At 42.4% G+C, this 21559-nt stretch overlaps 1 protein-coding gene across 6 annotated transcripts; it reads right to left on the minus strand.

Moving 5' to 3' along the window:
- Positions 1 to 1985: 1985 nt before the first annotated feature.
- Positions 1986 to 20981, minus strand: SP8 (Sp8 transcription factor). Of its 6 annotated transcripts, none has more exons than XM_070264667.1 (7): positions 20844 to 20974; positions 20135 to 20238; positions 15043 to 19853; positions 13723 to 13761; positions 11724 to 11788; positions 5634 to 5814; positions 1986 to 4352 (listed from the first exon to the last, which is right to left on the minus strand). In XM_070264667.1, exon 3 carries the CDS (start codon positions 19818 to 19820, stop codon positions 18354 to 18356), a length of 1467 nt encoding a protein of 488 aa, XP_070120768.1. In that variant the 5' UTR covers positions 19821 to 19853; positions 20135 to 20238; positions 20844 to 20974; the 3' UTR covers positions 1986 to 4352; positions 5634 to 5814; positions 11724 to 11788; positions 13723 to 13761; positions 15043 to 18353. The 6 variants fall into 6 exon arrangements, with proteins under 6 accessions (XP_070120768.1, XP_070120767.1, XP_023495113.1 ...); XM_070264666.1 differs by having other exon boundaries at positions 20009 to 20238; XM_023639345.2 differs by lacking the exon at positions 20135 to 20238 and having other exon boundaries at positions 20844 to 20981.
- Positions 20982 to 21559: the final 578 nt, after the last annotated feature.

Genomic DNA, 21559 nt, shown 5'->3' on the forward strand with positions numbered 1-21559 from the left:
TAGTAATAATTACCAGAAATTAAAAAGCTCATTTGAAAGCTGCAATTATAAAAAAATATATGGATCACTAACTGTCTCTACATAGTACCTCAAGTAATACAACTTGCTTCCTTTTAGCAAAACCACACTGATAAAGCCTGCATTACTTTTCTATTGCTGCTGTAACAAATTACCACAAATTTAGTGGATTAAAACAACACAAATTTATTATCTTATAGTTCTGAGGTAAAAAAAATCTAAAAACCAATAATCAATCTTTGTAGGCTCTAGAGACGAATCCATTCCTTGTTCTTTTCCAGCTTCTAGAAGCTGCCCGTTCCTTGGCCTGCATCCCTCTCATCTCTGCTTCCTTCCTCACATCTGTCTCTCTCTGCCTTTCACCTTCCTCTCTTCCTCTTATGAGGACCATTGTGATTTTATTGGGCCCACATAGATAATCCAGGATTATCTTACCTTCTCAAGATTCTTAATCACACCTGCAAAGTCCCTTTTGACATGGAAGGTAGCATATTCACAGGTTCCAGGAATAAGGACAAGGACATGTTTGGGCGGCCATTACTCAGCCTACTACAAAGCATATCTATTTCAACTTTTATTCCATGGAGAAGACAAGACAATTTTTCACAGATTTACACTGAGGAAAAGGTCAAAGAGAACCCTGAAAACATACAGTCCAACATCTTTATATGTTGATGAAAGAGCAAAAAGTCACATATCTTGCCTCCAAGCCCTGTGCTTTTTCCACTGCAACATGCTACCTATCTTCATTGCTAGGGCAGGATTTGGAATGCGTTTGTCTTTTTCTCTTCACTTTTGCTACTGGATTCTGCTATTGCTGCTAATTCCTTTTATCCTGAGACTAGATTTATTAAATAGAAGTTTATACTAAGTTCTACTTTCTTAACATTACTCTCTTTCCACTAAATACGTGCTAACAGGTAAAAATGGTATCTTTAATACTGTGAATATATGAGTTTTTCACACACCTCTGACCCAATACACTTTTGAGTTTTCCTAAAACCGTTTTAAACTACTGCTTCTAACGAGAGCTCACATTTTTTGTGAAATTTTTCACATAGGCATGGGATAAGCACTTTATGTACATTATCTCTTTAGTCCTCACACCAGCTCTTTAAGGACATTTATCTTTATCTCTTTTTAAAGAGAAGAAAACTGAAGCTTAAGGAAATTAAGTAACTTGCTGTGGCTTGGACTCTGAACTCTTAGGTCTAACTCCAGAGCCTACAGTCTCAATCATAGCACCAAGGACTTCTCTCCACAGTTTGTTCAGGAAAATGGCTAATGATTTGAGAGTGCACTCGTTGCTAACTATATCTGGTCAACGTGAGGCTCAAGCCCAAGTTTTGGCAGCAGTTACATGGTCTAATAAAATTAACCAGCCACACCCTAAAAATGCTCTCTACATCTGCACTACTGGAACAAGACTGAATTCAGCCAAAGGTATGACATCTGTTTTTCCTTTAATATTTACTTACATTTATAAGTGTTATGGATTGGGATACTTTTCACATTAACAAAATTGCAGAAATATGAGAATTCCAAGCTGAAAAAATTTCTGAAAGAGGCACACTTCTTAGACAAAAGTATAATATCTGTGATTATAATGTCTATGGAAATACGCTGAAAAGGATCACTAATGTAATTGAGTTTGTTGGGCTTGTTTTCTTAATGATTTATACTTAATTATCAAGGATTTATACTTAATTATCAAGGTTCAGTTTAATCTGACTAAAATGTTTCTCATTTTAAACTGTTTCAGGATATGCTTAATTAGTTTACTGAGATTTCAAAAAGGCAAAAGTTTAGACAATTAGGTGTGAAAAACTATAAATGAATGTAATCACTACTGCATGATTAGACTGAAGGAAATAATGGTGTAGTACACCAACCTGTGTTTTTGTAGATGTAAATGACGGAATACTATTCTTTATAAGCCAAGTAAAATTTGCCATTGAATGGAGATATTTTGTTTGATCATCAACTTTATTATCACAGTAATATAATACATGGCTAAAATACTTTCTGCCCAGTTGAAAGTCAAGAAGAGATTCTAGGAATAGGGTTGAAGTTGTTAAATTACCAGAACATTCTGGAAAATTGTGAAGCAAAAAAGAAAGAGAAAGAAGGAACTAGAGAAAGAATAAAAAAACTATTTGAAAACACTCAAACAATAAAGAATGTAATGTACTCTAGCAATCAGCTTAGGTTTGGAAGGAAAACATATTCCACCATCAAATCCTCAGAAAATCTAAGAAAAGAGGTGCAAATTTAAATTCAAATTCCTAGTCCCATGGCCTCAATTTAGGCAGAATTATACCTTTGCCCTACATTCATTTCATAAATTCCTTTAGTCTCCAGTTTGCTAGAGCTAAGTCCCCTGAGAAGAGGGGTTAATGAGCAACATATTAGACAAAAAGAAGAGACCTGGCTCTCACAGGATGGTATGTACAGGACACCAAAGGAAAGTAGGAGCAAGAGGGCGTCATCGAAAATAAGAGCAAGGTCAACAGGGCTCCCCAGCATGGAGAAAGGAGAAAACCTCCAAAGTAATAAAGAGAAGATAGAAGTCTTTCATTATAAAATGGAGTGTTCCTGGCGTTTGTAGTAGCAATAATAATATCAATAATATAAAATAAGCTAAAACTACTAAAAATAAGTTCACATTCATTGAGCACTTATCTATCAGGCACTGTGATTGAGGCTTATAGGCATTAACTAATCTACAAAAGATACATTCTATTATTATTCAAATTTTACCAAGTGGGAAGACTGAAGCACACAATAGTTAAGGAAGCTTCTTGAGGTCAAACACTAAGGAAGTGTTAGAATGAGTATTCAACCCAGAAAATCCGACTCTATAGCCCACACTCAGCTAAGTCATTGTCCCTCTTAGGTGGACCTGGAAATGGTAAGGTACTTTTGAGTTGTTCATGTAGAAAACAACTTGCTGTTTGCCTCCTCATTACAGTACAAAAATACAAAGCTTCCTGGTTCCTCTTTGGTTAACATTCTGGTGTGAAACTGGATTTTTTCTGCCCACCTACAGTCTGACAAAATTCTGGTACACGACACAATTATAACTTGGAAGGGTTAGAAATACGGCTGCTTCGGCAATAGCACATTTTCACCACAATTCTTCAGTCTTCCCTACCTTCGGATACACACACTCACAGGGAAAGATTAGACGCTGGTATCTACATACATTGTCTCCCATTGTTGAATCATTCCTGCTATCTTTATTTTCAGGGTGTTTATCATAACTCTTTTGTTCCATTTGCAACCCACTTGCGATGCATCATTCCTCTGTTTGGTTAAGATAAAAAGATCTTAATAGCTGTATCATGCAAAAACCAAAACAGATTTACAATGTTGTAACCGATAAAAGGTAGTAACAAATGCATTGAGTAAAGTGTTAGCTAAGGTGGAGTCATCAAAAGTGGTTCAGGTTTGCTTAACAATACTAAGGCTCCTATTCATACAAACGGCTCTCCAAATATTATAAAATAAATACTGCCTCAAGTAATGAAATTGTTTTAAAATTGGGGTGTTTAATGATAGACTATAAAATTCTACACGTTTCTATATTGGCAGAAGGCCTTATGACATTAATGTAGACAAAATTAAAACATTTGGGATAAATTATATCACAAACCTAGCCTATAGGGAACAAGCAAGAGAAGTACAAACATCACAAAATTTTGACCACACACTTCTGAAATGTGTGGGACAACCTTGTGGTTTTTTCTGTTATGTATTTCAAGTTGGTCTTGCAGTAAAAATTGGAATCTTCACAGAAACTCCACAATCTGTCAGACAAGAGTTAACCCATCTTCTTTTCTCCATGTTAATTTTTATCAAGGTAGATTATAAGGCCAAAGACAAAAGACACTATCTTTAATTTACTCAAGTAAAATTCTTCTAAAACATGTAACATTTTAGTGGAGCATACACACCAAGGACTCAATAGCACACCTTCAGCTCTAAATCTAGGGTCCATTTAGAGGCATCAGAGCAGTGCTGAGATGAGCATATTTTTCAGATAAGAGCCATAGGCTGCATGAGAATCTTAAGGGGGTTTGTTAACCAAAAAACAGGTTGAGAAGGATTGTTCCACACAAAATAAAAAACCATCTCCAAAACCAGTTATTTACATACAGAATTCATGGATAAAAGTTGTAAACTGAGCATGGATAGAACAATTAATGAAGTCCTATAGGACTTTTAATTTTAGTTTTAATCTATTTTCTCTGTTGCAGTGTAGTTTTAAAAAGGCATAGGTTCTTGTCTCCATTTTTTTGGTCTTTTTCCAGTTTCAGTGTGTTCAGAATTTCCTGTATATAGTTAAAAAAAGAAAGAGCTGTTACTTTTCTAAGAGTCTATTTACCACCATCAGTGAGCTCTCTTAGTTTGTTATACAAAATAGGATATCTAAGTTTACTTAATAATCAAGTAATTTTATTTAGAGGACAAACTAAATTAATCTCTGTCCCCTTGTAACAACTTTAGATAAAAACAGATTGGGCTTAAACCTGGGTAAATACATATACACTCATAGAGCAAGGTTTAAGTTATTTTAACAAATTTTGAGCATTTTAAAATTATAACACTATAATGCCTACATATTGTTAAATTTTTAATAGTTGATTTTAGAGTCATAAGGGCAGGATGAAGGGGTGATTTTTATTTTTTTCAAGTGATAATTTTTTCCTTCAAGAAAGAACGCAAGAAGTATTTTACTTTTGTTTTACAATTATAAGTAAGTTTCTCAAATTATTACTGTGATTCATGATCATGACCAAGGCTTATTTTTAACCCAAAGTACTGAACCCACGGTGGCCATTCAGTATTTGTTGATTTGATTCTTTAAATTTTTGAACAAAAGCAATTTATCATTTAAAATATCACTGTAAGATAAACTGTTGTCTCTACTACAAGCTGAGGTTATGTTAGAGATATGATGTGTGTCCAATCTACTCACCATCCTCTTCCCTTCCTTCCTCCCAACAACTCAAGAGTTTAAGACTCTTTAGGTTGTATTTAAGTATTTCTTTCAAGTGCTAATAAGTATGTCACCTAGGTATTACAAAACTTCAAGCTTGCTAAAGAATAACTTTTTTAATTACCTAAATTATGTAAGAAACTTTAAAAACGTCTAATTCATTAGTGATTAAGTAGACTGACTTTAGTCTTGCACACTATTTCTCTAATGGCCATAATATATCAAAATTTTAAAACAGATCTTTTTATCCAGTTATAACAGCTGATTCAAATCAGACTCATTCTCTGTGGTGGCAATGAATGAATGAACTCTCTTTAAAAGTCAATTTTGTGGCTTCATACAACGAGCGGCCAAAACATCTAGCTAATTCAGTTAATAAAGTAAACTATAAAAATCTTAAATTTTTTTTTTTTTTTGGTATCCTATCGACTCATTGACGGGATCTTTTTTTACTTGTCAACCAGTTACAACTAACATATTCAATTGAATCTATATTTTAGTACCATGTGACAGTGCAAAACAGTGTCCAATGTTAGTTGGGAAACACTGGTTGTTTTCCCAAAATTCTTTTGTAAAATGAAAGCATAAGTAAGGTTCCATTCTGCCCGCTTACCGTAATTAATCTAGTACTAATAAGAAGAAACCGATTTTCAGGTCCTAGTTTAAGGGAGCTGTATGGTACAAAGACTTGAAGGGAGTTTCTGCTTCCAGAGTCAGCACTTTCTTCCTCAGAATGTTCTCCATTGGCCCAGATCATCTGCTTCATTTTGCGATCAAGTGGAATCAAGTGCAATCTGGACTCTCATTCAGAAAACGGTATAACCATGGAAGGACAATTCACAAAAGAGGAAATAAATATGGCAAACATATGGAAAAAAAGTTTAAGAATCTGAACTTTGCAACTTAAAGCAATAATGAGATTCATTTCTTCCTTATTAAATGAACAAAGATTGAGAATTCAGTGCACTTAAGGCTGGTTCTCTCAACTGCTGTTTTGTAGAACATAAACTGCTATATACTACCGGGACAGTAATCTGATAATCTCTATCTAGAGCCTTTAAAGTGTTCTTATCCCTCAAGAATTCCTTTCTCTTCTAGTATCCTAAGGAAATAACCAGAAATTAGAACAAAAAGTCATCTGTGAGGATGTTCAATCATTTGGAAACAACTAAATGCCCAGTATTAGGGAAATAGGTAAAATTTTTATATATGAGTTCCATACACCAGTTTATAACAATTTAAAATTATGTTTGTAGAGAATTTTTAATAGTAAGGGAAATTTGTTTTAATATTAATGGGAGAAAAAAGGCAGGTTACACTCTTGTACGTCTATGTAAGAAAAAAATCACATAGAAAAAAGATTGTAAGACATAATTGTATCTCAGAATTAGAGTTAAAGTAATTTGTTTCCTCTGCTTCTTCACAATTTCTTGTCCTTTCTAGAATATCTTCAGTGAACATCTAATTGTCTCTGAAAAATCAAGTTTAAAACTTCTATTGAAATGGAAAGTCTTGGGGAAAGAAAAAGAGTAGGGCAGTTTGTAGGAACCTGTTTACAATTTAATTTTCCAAGGAGTGCTACCACTAAGTCAGACTCCAAAATAAATTTTCCAAACTTCCCACTCACCAGTTTCTTCTGAACCCCCACAGTAATAGCTGAATTGCCTGATGAAAGCAGACTCTATGGGGTGGCTACCTTTTAAACTGGGTCCTTGATAAATTCCCTGTTTATGATAAAAGATTGCCGGTATTGTTCTTAATGATTTATCTGATTGGCATACATGGCCTGTTAATATTGTTTTTATTTACTGTTTGAGCTGTGTGAAGGCAAGATGGATAAACCTTGGGTGCCAGGTTCATTCTCTCCCTTACCCCTTATTAGCATATATTGTGTATAAGCTACACAGAATTTAACTCATTATTTCTGGGGATAATCACAAACAGTAATTACGAAGAGAGAGGAAATTGTTAGAAAAATTAAATTAATAGCATAAATGAACCACAAGAAAGAAAACTGTTACAGTAAGACAATGGATTGCTTGTTGAGAAAATGTCATGAATAAATAGTGGATAGTACTTCTATTTCTTATAGCAGTACTTCCATAGAATGAAAAACAAACTCTTCTGGGGTAGAGAACTTTAACTTCTGATTATTTAATTATAATTTCAGAAATACCTACCAAGTAAATTTTATATGCATTACTGCTGCTACACTTACACATGACTTCTAGAAATACAGAAATCCATGTGTGTCCAGTTTAAGAGCCCTTAAACTGGGGGATGGGTGTAAAGTTCCAGAGGAATGGAATTCACAGGAGCAAAACTTCAGTATAGAGTCTCTACTGTGTGAATCTAATGAATAGAAATTAGGGTGGTTTTTTTTTTAGGATACCTCTTTTTTTTACAGCATTAATACTAGAAAGAAGTGTGGAGATGCTGACCAGCAAACATCAGCATAATATTACTTTCTTAAAAGCTAGGTAAATGCAGTTTCTTAGTAGGGCAGAGTGGTACTAGTATTCCAAATGTGTAAGGATAGCCCAGAACGAAGCCAAAGGAGCTGAAAAATAAATACAAAAGAGTAATAAGAAAATCAATTTTATATTTTCACTTTGCAGGTACCATGTAAATCCTAACGTAATTATGGCCTGCATTTCCCTTTTAAAATAGCACAGAATGTTACTCTTAGCATTTTTGTGAAAAGGTACGAATTACTTTGTTTTTATAATGCCTTTTTTTAGCTTTGTCTGTACTGATACATGAATTTCATTTGAAAAATGAAAAATCAGGATAGCCAAATTTGAATTTCAAAAAAAACCCCAACAAATCATGTTTGGTATAAGTTATGTCCCAATTATTGCATAGGGCATACTTATACTAAAAAATTGTTTATTTATCTAAAATTGAAATTTGTGTATCCTGTATTTTATCTGGCAACCCTACATAGAGTGAAAAATACATTCTAAATAAAGAATAGTTTCCTTTTTTATGAAACTCCTTATAATCTTACTTAAACAAAACAACCATTCAAATTCAAAATTTCATCTGATGTTTCCATACATGAAATAAAAATGAAAACTGAACTGAGTATGTTTTCTTAGATTTTTAATTAACTACGAAAGAAATAAAAGCTTTTCATTCTAAGAAACTATGTTTTAAATACATCCCTGAGGAATAGCTTTTTTACATAACTTACTAATTTAGTACATCGGCTCTGCATAGGCAAGCTGACAGTAAGAAGCTGACCAAAAACAGGTCAGCAATTTTCTAAGCTACAACATTTATTGCCTTGAATTCTTTATTTAAAAATATCGGGGCAGCCCCGTGGCTAAGTGGTTAAGTTTGCGTGCTCTGCTTCGGTGGCCCGTGGTTTCGCCAGTTCGCATCCTGGTCTCAGACATGGCACCTCTCATTAGGCCACGGTGAGGCGGCGTCCCACATGCCACAACTAGAAGGACCCACAACTAAAATATACAACTATGCACTGGGGGGATCTGGGGAGTAAAAAAGCAGGAAAAGAAAAAAAAGGATTGGCAACAGTTGTTAGCTCAGGTGCCAATCTTTAAAAAAATAAAACAAAAATAAAAATAAAATAAAAATAAAAATAAAATAAAATAAATAAAAATATCATATACCAATATTGATTTCTTAGGTTTGACAAATATAGCATCATAATATAAGATGTTAGCAATAGGGAAAACTACTGGAACTCACTGTACTATTTTTACAACTTTTCTGTAAATCTAAAATCATTCCAAAATGAGAAGTTTACTTTAAAAATGAAGTAAAAAAAACTCTGCTACCGCTTTTGAAGTATAAAATAATAAAAGTAGCTCCAAAACCACTTCACAGACATGAATACCATTTCTCAACAACAGGGCTCACTATTATACCCCTCTTTTGAAACTAAAATTTTCTCTGCAAAACAAGTGGGATTTTAGGAATGGAACACTTCACTGATGCTGATTTTCCCGGGTATACATATCAAAACATTCAAGTGAACATGTCACTAACCAAAGTATGTTCACATTTAATAATTATACCATATACTAAATAAATTATATCATATGCTTTCTACAAAGTATGCAACTGAAGAATATATAATGTTCTGTTGCCAAAGTATTTACAAAGTTGAAACTGCTCTCTACTCATTACTATTACAACATTTAATTGTGATAATAAACTAAAATATATCACTATTGAGGGCATAGGAAATATATGTGCCCCTTACTAGAACTTAACCACCGCAATTGTAAATCAAATAGTTATTTATTGGGAGAAAGAGCAAAATTTAGTTTGCCTCAAAGACTACTGAACTGTCACCTACAAGAACTTTATTTTCTTAAAGTTTTGGGAGAAATATAATTTAATATAAAAATGCTTATTTTTCCCTAGAGATTTCATATATCTATAGACAAATTCTGTTAAAAGGTATATAGAATTTGATAATATTTTTAAAACATCACTAAATCAATGTGAATATCTTTCATATACATTTCCACCTGCCACTAGGTTCCCTCTCCCTTTAAAAGGCCATTGTTTGTTAAATTGAAAGAGGAAAGAAACTGCATATGCAAAAAAAAAAAAAAAAAACAGCTAAAATAAGGGATAGGCATGTAAGAGAGAAATGAGGCACTGATCGGTGTAGAAGAATGAACACAAAACTTCCTGAAATGATGGGAAACCTGATGATAGGGTATGCGCATAATTAGAAACATTAAATTGGGTGCAAAATTGGGCAGTACAAATCCTTTATTATCCGTTGAACTAGACAATCACCTGAATTCTAAGGAGGAAGGTAGCACCTACTTTCTTTCTTCTATTTCAGTGCTTAAAATGGAATGGCTAAAAAACTTAAAGCTGAGAGGATCAGTTCCCTCAAAGATGTAAAGATAACTCTAGGTGAATTATTGAGGGGTTTTTTCCAACATTCACGTAAAGTACAGGGTGAAATGAGCATAGTGTAAATCAGCTCATTGTTTGGGTCCTTTCAAATTAGTTGCCAAGAGAGAAGTGAAAACTTGATAAGCAGGCTCCAGTTTCTATGTATTGATTTAGAAATCTTAAAGCTTGTGGGAGCTCAATTTATTTAAAGGAAGAAAAGTAAACAAGGAAAATGCTTTGCAATGAAACTCTGATGTGAATGGGGTAAAAAGGATTTTCTTTAAAAAACAAAACAATAAAGAGTTCCATTGTGCTTTTAAATTACAAATTTAGATTTCTTTGATTTAGGTTAAGAGTCTGATATCCTTTTGAGTATCAAAATGTCATGACTCATTTAAATATTCAAACTGTTGATGCCGTTGCTTATCTATCTTCGGGGAAAATTAAATGTAAAGTCAGAATTTTCCTTTACTGAACAGTGCATTTCTGAACAGCAAATCAGGTAGGTTCAAAACACTGATTTTGGCAGCTCCAGGTCTTGACTTTTTTCTCAGGAATCAAGCAAAAAAGCACTAATTCACCAAAATAAAGGAAGAGAGGTGCCAGGACTAAGTCCAGGCATTTGGAGGCAAATCCCAGGTGACTCATCTGCCTTTTTCCAGGAAAATTCAGTCCCAGCTTTCATCAACGTGTACTTTATCTTGATAAGAATGCATACTTAATCATCAAAGCAAATATTTTTTAATCCTCAAACATAAGAGCCTTCGGTAGAGACTTTAAAAATATTTTTAAACCACAAATAAAACTTAAGTGAAAAAAGTGACGACAAACTGCTTTGTAGGGGCGGGATGAAAGCAGGATGAGAGCAGCGAAGGACCAGATCATCTGCGCCGAGATTGAAAGACACTTGTAGCTCACTTGCGAAGCTTCATTTAGCATTGAGCTACAGGGGAAATTCTGTTCCTGTGACCGCACAGTGGGAATTCCCACTCCAACAACCCATGAAATGTTACTGCATAATTATTCACCTTCTGAGGCCCATTAGAACTTATCAGCAGAGAAAGAAATTTAATTTAAACTCACCCCTCTGTGCTAAAGAATGACTGGGACATGAGATCAAAGCACGAAGCTCTGTCCTCCAGTGGTTTGCAACACCTAGGCACAATAGGGTGAGAGAACGCGGCATTCCAGCGCTTCCTGGCTTTCCGGATCCCGGCGAGAGGACTGGGGGCGGGGGCTCACGTCACTGACTGGTTTGAGGGAGGAGGGTGGTGGCGGCTCCAGAGGTGAACGTGTCAAGTATATCCTGGAGCTCCGGACGGCCAGATTACTTCTACTGGTGGCTGCAGGGGCTTGACAGGCTAGGCCCTCCCCAGATAGGCCGTTCCTCTGCCTTCCCCATGCGGGGATACGGGTCAGTGGAGTCCGTGGATTTAACCACAGGCGGGACGTGCCTGGAGTAGTGTCACGGGCAGGTGTGCAGCTCTGAGAACTCCCTGGATATAAGTGCTAAGGAAGACATTTATGCTGGAGCCTCATCGCAGGGTGCGTTAAACGCACGTAGATGGTGCATACAGAGTCTAATCACTGGCATACCTCGAGAGTATAAAGCGGAACCCATGCATCCAAACCTGCGTGATGAGCTTCCAGTACAAGAGGGCCTAAGTCTTAGGGGCGCCTAAGAGAGTTAGGGGCGGCGGAGAGCTGCACCAGGAGCCTCTCCTCTCCTCCGGCCGCCTAGGGAGCGGCGGGTACATCTCCAAGTAAGGACCTTTAAGGGAGTGTGGCGCTCTTTTCCGATGGGTTGATCCATCCTTACCTCCTTTCAGATGTCACCATAATATTGGACCTGGCGAATGTTGCTAGCGCTCCCCAAATATCCAGCTGCCCATAGGGTCGAGATGCAAGGAGGGAGAGGAAGAAAGAACAAGAGAGGTTGTTGGGTTTTGGGTACAACGCGGTAAAGAAAAGTTGAGTTCTGTTCAACAAGTACAGTGATTATATATCTATATCTATCTGTAAAATGCTCCCCTAGGTAGTCACCGAGATGCTAAACTGTTCTTTGATTCCTGAAATCAAAAAGGGCTAAGAGTTGTCACAGCAAATCAGACTTAATTTTGCTTCCTTTATCATAATAGTGTGGGAAAAGGTGCGCAAGTTCCTTCATTCAAGTCTGGCAAATCCATAGTAAAATGACAAGATTAAAACTTCCCGCCGATGGAGAACGCTGCGCTTCGTCGAACCCCTGTGGGGAGAGGTGGTGGGTGCGAGTGACCGCGGCAGTTAGGCCAAGAAAAGAGCACAGGAGGTGAAGGAGGACAGGCAGCTGTCGCGAAGGCCAAGAGAGAAATCCAAACAAGCTTGGGAAGAACGACCTTGGTCCGTCCACGCCGAGACCGGCCTGGCGGCCCCAGCAGGACGCAAGGCAGGGTGTGCCACATCGGCTCGGGGGGACAGAGACCCCAAGGTCCAGGTGCTCGGGTGGCCAAGGGTAGCGGGAGGATGCTGGGATTTGGAGAGAAAGGGAAGGAATCGCCCACCCCGTCCCGCTCGAGGGTCTTTTGAAAGCCAGGAGGCAAGCGCGGAGGAGGCTCACGTAGGCGACTCCCACGGTGGGTTCGCCCAGGGCCGGAGGGGCCGGGAAGCGCCGGCCGGGTCCGGCGGCATAGTCGGCGCCGGGCGCGCTGCAGAGCGGGCGCGGGGCACAGGGTGGCGCTCGCCGTCCGCGCAGCCGGTGGAGGCGGCCGCGGCGCCTTTGTGTGCGCGGGCGCGGCGCGGGGCGGCTCGGGCGGCAGCCCAGGGCGGACAGTGGGCGGGGGCCGGGGCTCGCGGGGAGACACCAGGCTGCAGCCCCGCCCCTCGCAGCACCCCGCGGGCGGACACTGCGGCTAGTCCTCTCGGAACTCGGCCGGGAGGGTCTCGGGGCTCTTTCTGAGAGCAGCCAGCATGTCGAGGAGCGGGGACAGAAAAGAAGAGGTCGCGTTTTGAAAGGCTGGGAAATTCTCCCAATCTTAAAACTTCCCCCTGAATTCGCTGGAAAAGAATAAGGGAAACTTTGGGCAGCCCAGACCTCAGCCTAGAGCCCTGCTAGAGAAGCAGAGGGCGCCTGAGAAGTAAAGTTAGGGGTGGGCTTGAAAGAAGCCCCAGTGGATGGTCTGGAAAGAATGGCCTCAGAAGAGCGAAAAGCGGCAGCTTTGAGCGGGCGCTTTAGTTGTGGTTCGCAATCACCCCCGAGCTCTTCTCCCTGTCCCTAGACCTCTGGAAGCCCCTACTGTCGTTAGGAACCAAAGCAAAATGTATAAGGCTGCTCCCTCATCGCCAGGAGACGCCGCAGAAAATTAAATTAAATTAAACATGCGCCCAGGGACCAAAGAAAATAGATCCCCCCGCCCCGCCCCCAACAGCAAATCAACACCTCTGCGCCCCGGGAGTGCAGCGAACGTAAAAGGGATGTCCACTGACGCGCGTCCCCTTAAACCGCGGCGGCTGGAGCCCGGGATAGCAAGGAATTACCGGCTTTCCTTTAATCCGGAAGCAGGGAATAAATAGGGCGAAAATTCTGAATCTTACTCTTTAAACAACAGCAACAATTGTATATCCAGCAAAGTCTTCAAAAGACGCCACCCAGAACGACAGTCCTAACTTAAAAATGAGTACAGCATTACTCTACACTTCACTCCTTTTGATTCCTTACTTAACACGATTTTCTTTAAATAGTGATAGAATTAGTCTGCTGGGCTATTTTTCAAAGAAAGAAAGAAAAGCAGAGAACTGTAGAAACCATGTATTTTAAAAGAGAGAAAGAGCCTTGATCATACCTGAGTTTTTCTTGGAGGTGTAGGGAGAAATAATAATGCCTGTTTGGACAGAAGCAGCAAAAAATCAGCAGTAAAATTAAAATCCAGTTTATTCAAAATATCTGCATCAAATCAATCCCTCTTTGAGGTTATTTGAATGAAAAATGGAGCAAAATGTATAACTTCTTTCATTTTAATATTTACCTCTACTATCTTAGGCAACCAGAGAATAATCAAATCCATACTTTTTTTCTCTAAAGTTCCTCCCCTAATTTACCGCCTAAAAGATCATCTGACCTTTGAGTTAATCCTCCAAAATAAAATATTTATTTTAAAGAAATTCCTCCACAGGCCTTTGTAACATTTCGTTCAATAATCTCACCAAACGATCCTCAGGGAGATGAAAATGTTGATGGCAGGATTATCGATCCGCCCACTCAGGAGTCCAGTCTCACGGCTTGCTTGTCTTTAATTTTTCATTTCAGCATTTTCTCCCCAAAGGAAGCCCAGTTGAGAATTATACCAAGACTGGGATAAGAGGAGAGTGGACGGAAGGCAAACCCTTCCAGAAACTTTTTCCAAGATCAGTTGAGATAGAAGAGTAACTCATCACATTTACTTACCTTAAGTTTCTAGCATAAAATATTTTAGTTGATAGTCCAACCTCAACAAATCACAGTCGTGTCCTTAGATGAAAGAGATTGTCCAAAAAGACAGAAGTTGAACCAGAAAAGGAGAAAGCAGGACAGAGAAGAAACACTCAAGTTTGGGGAAGAAAGGAGGCAGGTCAACAGAAAGACTGGACTGAGCCGCAGCCCTATTCTCATCTCTGGAGGGTGGACTGATATATGCTGGCCTGACCTCTGGGTCAACAACTAGTTTAACTCTACCTTGATCTGCAAGACCGGAAGCTGGGCCCTTGGTTCAACATGAGACTCAGCTTTTGGCTTCTTTTGAGTGAGTCTCCAGGCACTGGTAAGAGGTGCTTTATCACAGACAAAGCAGGGAGAAATCACAATTTGGCACCCTATCCTCTGTCCTCCGAAAAGAGGATGTTCCTCCTCAAAAGGGAACCCTGCAGAAAATGAATCTAGAAATACTGCTCAATAACCATCAAAACAAAATAAACCAAAGCTAGAAGGGGCAGGAGGAGCCGAAGGAAGAAAGTGAAAGTTTGCGCATCTATACTACAGTAAAAACATCTATCCCCCCTTCAACCACCCCAAAGAAATCTTCTTCCAGACAATATCCCTCCTTGTCATCATCCACCTCTTAAATCAAGTGTGATTCTGTATGTAACGCAACTGATATCATAAATGTACCAAGCCGCTTTCCTCTTACCTGCCACTACATTTAACTCCTTCAGAACCATTTTCTCCGAATCCCTCAGCACTGCAACTTTCAATAAAAAGGAACAACACTTAAACTGTGTTCTGCGTGTTATTCCTAGGAAGAAAGTGATAGAAAGAGACTATTTTACTTTTTAAACCATTATTTAGAGCTACAGTATACCAAAGAATCAGAGTTACCTTGCTTGCCTAAAACCATAAGGACTGGTGATCTCAAATATCTGCATAGACAGCAGGATGGAGGCAGTCTGCTACGTGGGCACAAACCGCACTATTGTGAGACATTTTATCCCTAATTGGTTTTTTCCTCTGAATTTACAAACTTCATGGCACTCTGTATTTTCACTTGTTTCTGTGGATAATAATGACTTTATATAAATTTTAATAAAAAATTTTCAGTTCAAGACGTACACCAAGACTGAACTTGGGGTGAGGAGAAAGCAAACGGAAAGAAAGAAGCTAAACTTATAAGAATCTGAACACACTAACTTTTTATTCAATTTGATCCAAAATAATAATATTAATCTAATAGTGAAATAGTTTGATATAACAGCAATCAACATTTAAAGTATTTCATGTTTCAAAGTATGGCTCAAGGAACACTCATTGCTTAAATGCACTTAGACATAACAAGACAATATTTTTTTATTGGCATCATTGACACCTATGAACAATAGCCTAGTAAATAGATTAAGGTTTAACCTTCCTCTTCTTTGGTGGCTGTTTAGAAACTTTAAAAGGACAGATAACTCATTTCAACAGGAATCTACTACTGATATTTACCTCTACATAATCTTTAGCTAAGACATGGAATGCTAAAAACAAGCTTTTGTTAGCTTGACCTCCTCCACCTCCTAACAACAAAAGTTATCCCCAAACCCATGTTTTTATTTTAGATGTATTGATGTTCCAATGTAAGGCTTGGCCTTTTAAATACCAAATGCAATCAATGGCCAACAACCTGACTCCTTCTAGAGAGTGAGAAGGAAGCAGAACAGGGAAGTTTCTTTGAATTGTTCGGTGACTTAGAACAAATTTTAAGAGGTCAGTAAATCCTGATGCTTTGAGCTAAATCTACTGGTAAATAATTAATTACATTTCTTAGACACTATAATCTTTATCTTGGTAAATAGAAAACATAGCTTCGCCAAATAGATGATTCCATCTAAGTAATATCTTAAAGGCAATTTTAAATATTACCACAAGAACAGGGTTAAATTTTGTTTAAATTAGACATTTAACTGAAGATAAAATGCAAATGTCCATAGTTTAAAAAGGGGAAAAAAAACCCAAATTAACTGGCCTAGTCTTTTATCTGAGTTTATTAATACCATTTAAAATATTACAAATAAATCAATTACATTTCATGCATTTAAAATGCAAGTCTAAAATGTTCCAGAGAAAGGCTTTTCATTTCAATGTGAAATATCCAAATTATTTCAACATTACAATGAACAATTAGTTTGCAGAATCTGCAAACGTTTAAATGTAGTGTCAGGAGTGTTTATTAACAGTTAACAATATTACCTTCAGGAAATACACAAAGGCCGAAGTTAGTTGAGTTTCACTTGGACAATTTATTTAATACATGGGCTTTGGCAGACCCAGTTATTATGAAATATAGGAGAACTCTCACTTTAACTATGCCTGAACTGCCAGCAAATGCAAATAAGTACATGCTCCATTAAATTAAATGTCATCCCACATTTATCAAATATTGTCTTAGTTACAGTTTGATACCTATCTAAATTCATATTCGAGCAAAACTAGGCCCCGAAAGTGCGTTTGTGGCTCTGCACCTCCAGAAGTGAGTTCAAAAAACCTGCAGCTCATCAGAACTGCAACAATAACTCTTAATATTTTCTTGTGATCAAAAAAAAAATCAAGTTTACTTCAATATATTTTCAAATATTTACTGAAAGTAATGTACAAGAAAAATACTATACAAAATCGTCTCCTGGACAACTGCACCTCACACCCATACACTGGTGGAGTTATAGTTAATTGGTAACTAATCTAGAACGATTCTCCAGTTGTACAAACCATTAGGTTCAGATATATTTTACAAAGTGTTTTTTTTTTTCCTATTTTCCCTCTTTTGGCATTTAAACTACAGCCTCGTCTGAAATAAACGATAGCTTCTTCATTTGTTTAGAAGTTTAAATCACACACAAAAAAAGTTTAACCCTAAGAATCTTCAATGAATTGCGAGAATTTACAGATGGGTACTATACAAATTGACGGCTGAACTAGCAAAAAATGATTGGGAGATTATGCTCGGGAGTGGTGAAAACGAGGTAGAAAAGGACAAACACGGTGATAGTTAATCTGGTCTCACCGGAAAGGGGTATTTTTGCATAAGAAAAAGACACCTACCCTCACTCCCACCCCCACCCCATAAGTTAAGTTAATGCGATCAAAATAACTTTGGGATCAATATTAGCACAGTTTCTAGAGAAAGACTTGCTCACTGCTAGAGGAAAAACTATCTAGAAGGGAAACCATGTGGAAGGATGCCGAGCTTTTTTCTTTAGTTAAAAAAAAAAGTTATAAAGATGAAAGAAGGCTGCTGCAGCGATTCGCCAAGACTGCCCTTAGCTGAAACTTGCATCGGTTCCACCTCAGGGAACAAAGAAAAAGAGGCAGAGCTGACGTTGGGAGAGCCAAACTCTGCAAACCCCGGGTCTCGGCGCCGCCGCAGGGGCATCCCCCGAGAGCTCCGACGGCTCTGCACAGGGCGAGCGGCCGCGCGCAGCGGCAGGGCAGGGCTCTCCGAAGCCCAGACGCCCAAGACTGCGGTTCTGGAACCAAGTCCGCAGCTGCCCAGTGGGGATGCCCCTGCCCGGGCCTCCTGCCTCGCACTTCCCACGGCGCGGCTCAACCTTGCTCAGCCGAGTTGCTCCCGCCCGTGCGGAGGCCTCCGGTCTCCCAGGCACTGGACTCGAACAGCTCTACCTCCAGCGGCCGCTTCCCTCTAAAAGATATGCCCGTCACAACCTAGAGATGGCGGAGGGAGGACCCAAGGGAAAGGACGAGAATTACAGGCCCGGGGCGGCGCCGGTTCTGGCTGCACTGACTCCGACAGTGTTACCGGGTGGAGAGGGAAAGCCAGGACCCAGGAGAGCAATGCGTGTTACATGTCCATACCCCCTTTACAAAGTTATGTCACAAAGGGAGTTAAAAGAGAGGGACAGAGACAGAAAGAGACGACAGCGCGAGCAGGGTGCAGTGGAGAGGCTGGAGCGGAGGCCAGGACAGACAGGGGCGCGAGGGGTCGGGGAGGGGGCAGGCGCGGGGTGCGCATCACTCGAGGCCGTTGCGGTGCCCGGGCTCCGGGGGCTGCAGAAGCTCAGGGGAGTGGCAGGGCGGGCTGCCGGCGGCGCTGTGCTCGCTGTCGGTGTCGCTGCCCTTCTTGCCGCCGCTGCCCGAGCCCGCTGAGCTGCCGCCGCCGCCGCTGTGTGTCTTCACATGCTTGCTGAGATGGTCGCTGCGCATGAAGCGCTTGTTGCAGACGGGGCAGGCGAAACGCTTCTCGCCCGTGTGGGTCCGCAGGTGCCGCTGCAGCTCGTCGGAGCGCGTGAAGCGCTTGCCGCAGAAGAGCCAGTTGCACACGAAGGGCCGCTCGCCCGTGTGCCAGCGCAGGTGCGCCTTGAGGTGCGATGTCTTGCCGTACACCTTGCCGCAGCCCGGGATGTGGCAGCTGTGCAGGCCCTTGCGCCGCAGGCTCGCCCCGGCCGGGCCCAGGCGCTCCGCCTCCTGGCAGTTGGGGCAGTCGCAGGTGGCGCGGCCCGAGTAGCGGCGGGCGGAGGAGCGCGGGGAGCCCCCCAGCGGCGCCGACGGCCCCGCGCTCAGCATGGAGCCCCCAGCGCCGGCCAGCGGCGACGGGGCCGAGTCCGGGTAGGAGCCGGGCAGCACCGGCTTGAAGCCGTCCATCAGGTGCTGCCCAGCGGGGCTGAGCAGGTGCGAGGAGGCGCCGCTGCTGAAGGCTGAGTGGCTCAGGCCCGAGTAATCCGAGTTGTAACCTCCGAGCGGCGAGTGCAGCGAGGTCTGGAGCCCCCCGGCGGCAGGGTGCAGCGAGCCGGGCAGCGCGGCCGCGCCGTTCGGGTTCTGCACGTCGATCCAGCCGGCGCCCACGTCCCACCAGCTGGAGGCGCCGGCCGAGCCCACGTCGCCGGCGGCGCCCAGGCCCGGGTGCGAGGGCTTGAACCACGACTCGTACGGGTGCGCCATGCCCACGCGCGGGTAGATGCCCTGCAGCCCGTCCACCGAGGTGTGCACCTTGGAGATGAACACCGGCTGGTGGGAGCCGTCCTGCGAGTGCGCCGAAGAGCCGCCGCCGCCGCCGCCGCCGCCGCCGCCGCTGCCCCCCGATACGCCAGGGGCCTGGAACACCGAGTAGTCGTTTGCGAAGGGCGAGCTGGAGGCGGCGGCGGCGGCGGCCGCGGCGGCGGCGGCGGCGCTGCTGGAGGTCAGGGAGAAGGCGCTGGAGCCCGGCGAGCCGCCGCAGCTGAACGAGTCGGACACCAGGGCTGCGGCGGCCGCCGCAGCCGCCGCGGCCGCCGCGGCCGCCGAGGACGAGCCGCCGTTCCTGGAGGCCCCCGACACGCCGAAGCTTGAGAGACTGGAACCCACTACGTTGCAGCTGCCAGAGGAGGACGACGAGGAACGTTTCCAGGGGTGGAAGCCTTTACCGAAGGAAGAAGAGCTGTCGGAGAGGGAGGAGGGAGACGGGCTGGGGCTGCCGATCTTATTACAGGTAGCAGCAAGCATGGCCAGAGGAGTCGATCCCAACCTCGGTTCTTCCTGCGAGAAGGAGGAAAGGAGAAGGGGTGGGGGAGGGGAGGTGGGCAAAGGGCCGGTGGGGGAGGGAGGAAAGAAATGTGCATCAGTTCTCCGGTAGCCTCCAAAACGCCCCACTGCACCCCATCTCTCGCTGCGGCGCACCGCCACCAACTCACCTGGCTCCCCCAATAGCCCCGGCGCCCAGCTGCTTCCTACTCTACGAGAGGGGACAAGTTTGGCTGCCGGCGTCAGATTCGGGAGCAAAGCGCCATGCTCAAGAAGACTTTGACAAGTATTCTCACCTAAAACAACACTCTCGTGCACACAAGGCCCCGGGCACTTCGAAACAAACAAGCAAGCAAAAAGTCCAGATTGGGGAGGAAGGAAGTTTCCTTTGCCGAGAAGCCTGGGGAAAAACCATTGGATTGCTTTTAAGAGCGCTTCCCCTGTAATCCAGAGAGAGCTTTGAAAATCCTGTTCCGGTTCCCCGGATCCCCATCCTGGGTTGTTTCTCCCAGGCCAAAAGAGGTCAAACTATAGGGCTCGCTCGCTCTTCCTGCTTTTCTTTTAATTTTCTTTAAAAAAAAAAAATCTACGCTAGTTAAAAACGAGACGGGTTCAACGTACCTGCAAGACAAGGCGGGCTGCGGAATATTTTTAAGGGGAAGAGGGAAAATCTGCAGTTTGCCCAGGAGAAAAAACTTGTTCTCTTTACCCCGAAATCGTCGCATGTAAAATGGGCTGGGCGCTCCCGGCCACGGAGTGGCCGGGCGTTGCGAGGTGGCTTGCCTAAATGCCCTTCGAACCTTTTCCTGCGCTGAAAAAAGTGACTCTGCCCCCCTCTCCCCCTCTTTCTTTTCTCCAAACTCACTTGTATTTAAAGGAAAAAAAAAAAAAAAAGCTCTCAATAGAGACTGATAGCCCGTGGCCTGGCCGGGGCGACTTTAACCCCCTCCGATCGGCAATAAAAGGAAACTAATTAAACCAGCAAGAGAAAATCCTGAGACTCACCCCTAGAAGTGAAGTTGCCATCACACAAAAGTGCCCTCCTCCTCTCAGAGGATCTTTTTTATATTGATAAATCAGAGGCAGTGTTTTTTTTAGAGGTGTGCAATACAATGATCAGTTCCGCCCATTCCACCACAATTGTAGCTCCCTCTCCGGCTTTGAAGTGCCGCGGAGGCGCCGCCAGCCAATCTGCGGCCTCGCCGGGCCGCGCCGCGCGCGCGCCGTGAGGTCATCGGCGCCGCCGCCGGCCGCCGCGGGGGCCCGGGAGCGGCGGCGGGAGGGGCGCGGGCGACCGTGTGTGTTACAAAGCGGGCGTGTGAGTGTGTAACATTGTAACTGTGTGCGTGTGACCAAGCCGAGAAGGAGAAGACAGTGCAGACTCGGGGGGAGGGGGGTGTGAGTGTGGCGGTACCACAGTCCCAGGGCGGTGAAGTGCGGGGGAGGGGAGGGACAGTGCAGAGAAGAGAGAGGATGGGTGGGTGACAATATAACTGCGTGCGTGACAAAGGGGGTAGAGGGACAGATCAGTGAAGTGTTGAGGGGAAGGGTGTGAGTGAACTGTAGTGTAACTGAGTGACAAACCTACAGACCTCGGGAGGGAAGAGGGACAGTGTGGTAGAATGTGTGTTGGGGGAGGTGGTGTGTGAGTGTGTTTGGTGTGGGGGGAGAAGGAGGAATGTGACTAGGTGTGTGTGTGCGACAGAGGAGGGAGGGTGGAT

This window comes from Equus caballus, chromosome 4 (genome assembly GCF_041296265.1).
Source record: "Equus caballus isolate H_3958 breed thoroughbred chromosome 4, TB-T2T, whole genome shotgun sequence".
NCBI classification, from domain to species: Eukaryota; Metazoa; Chordata; class Mammalia; order Perissodactyla; family Equidae; genus Equus; species Equus caballus.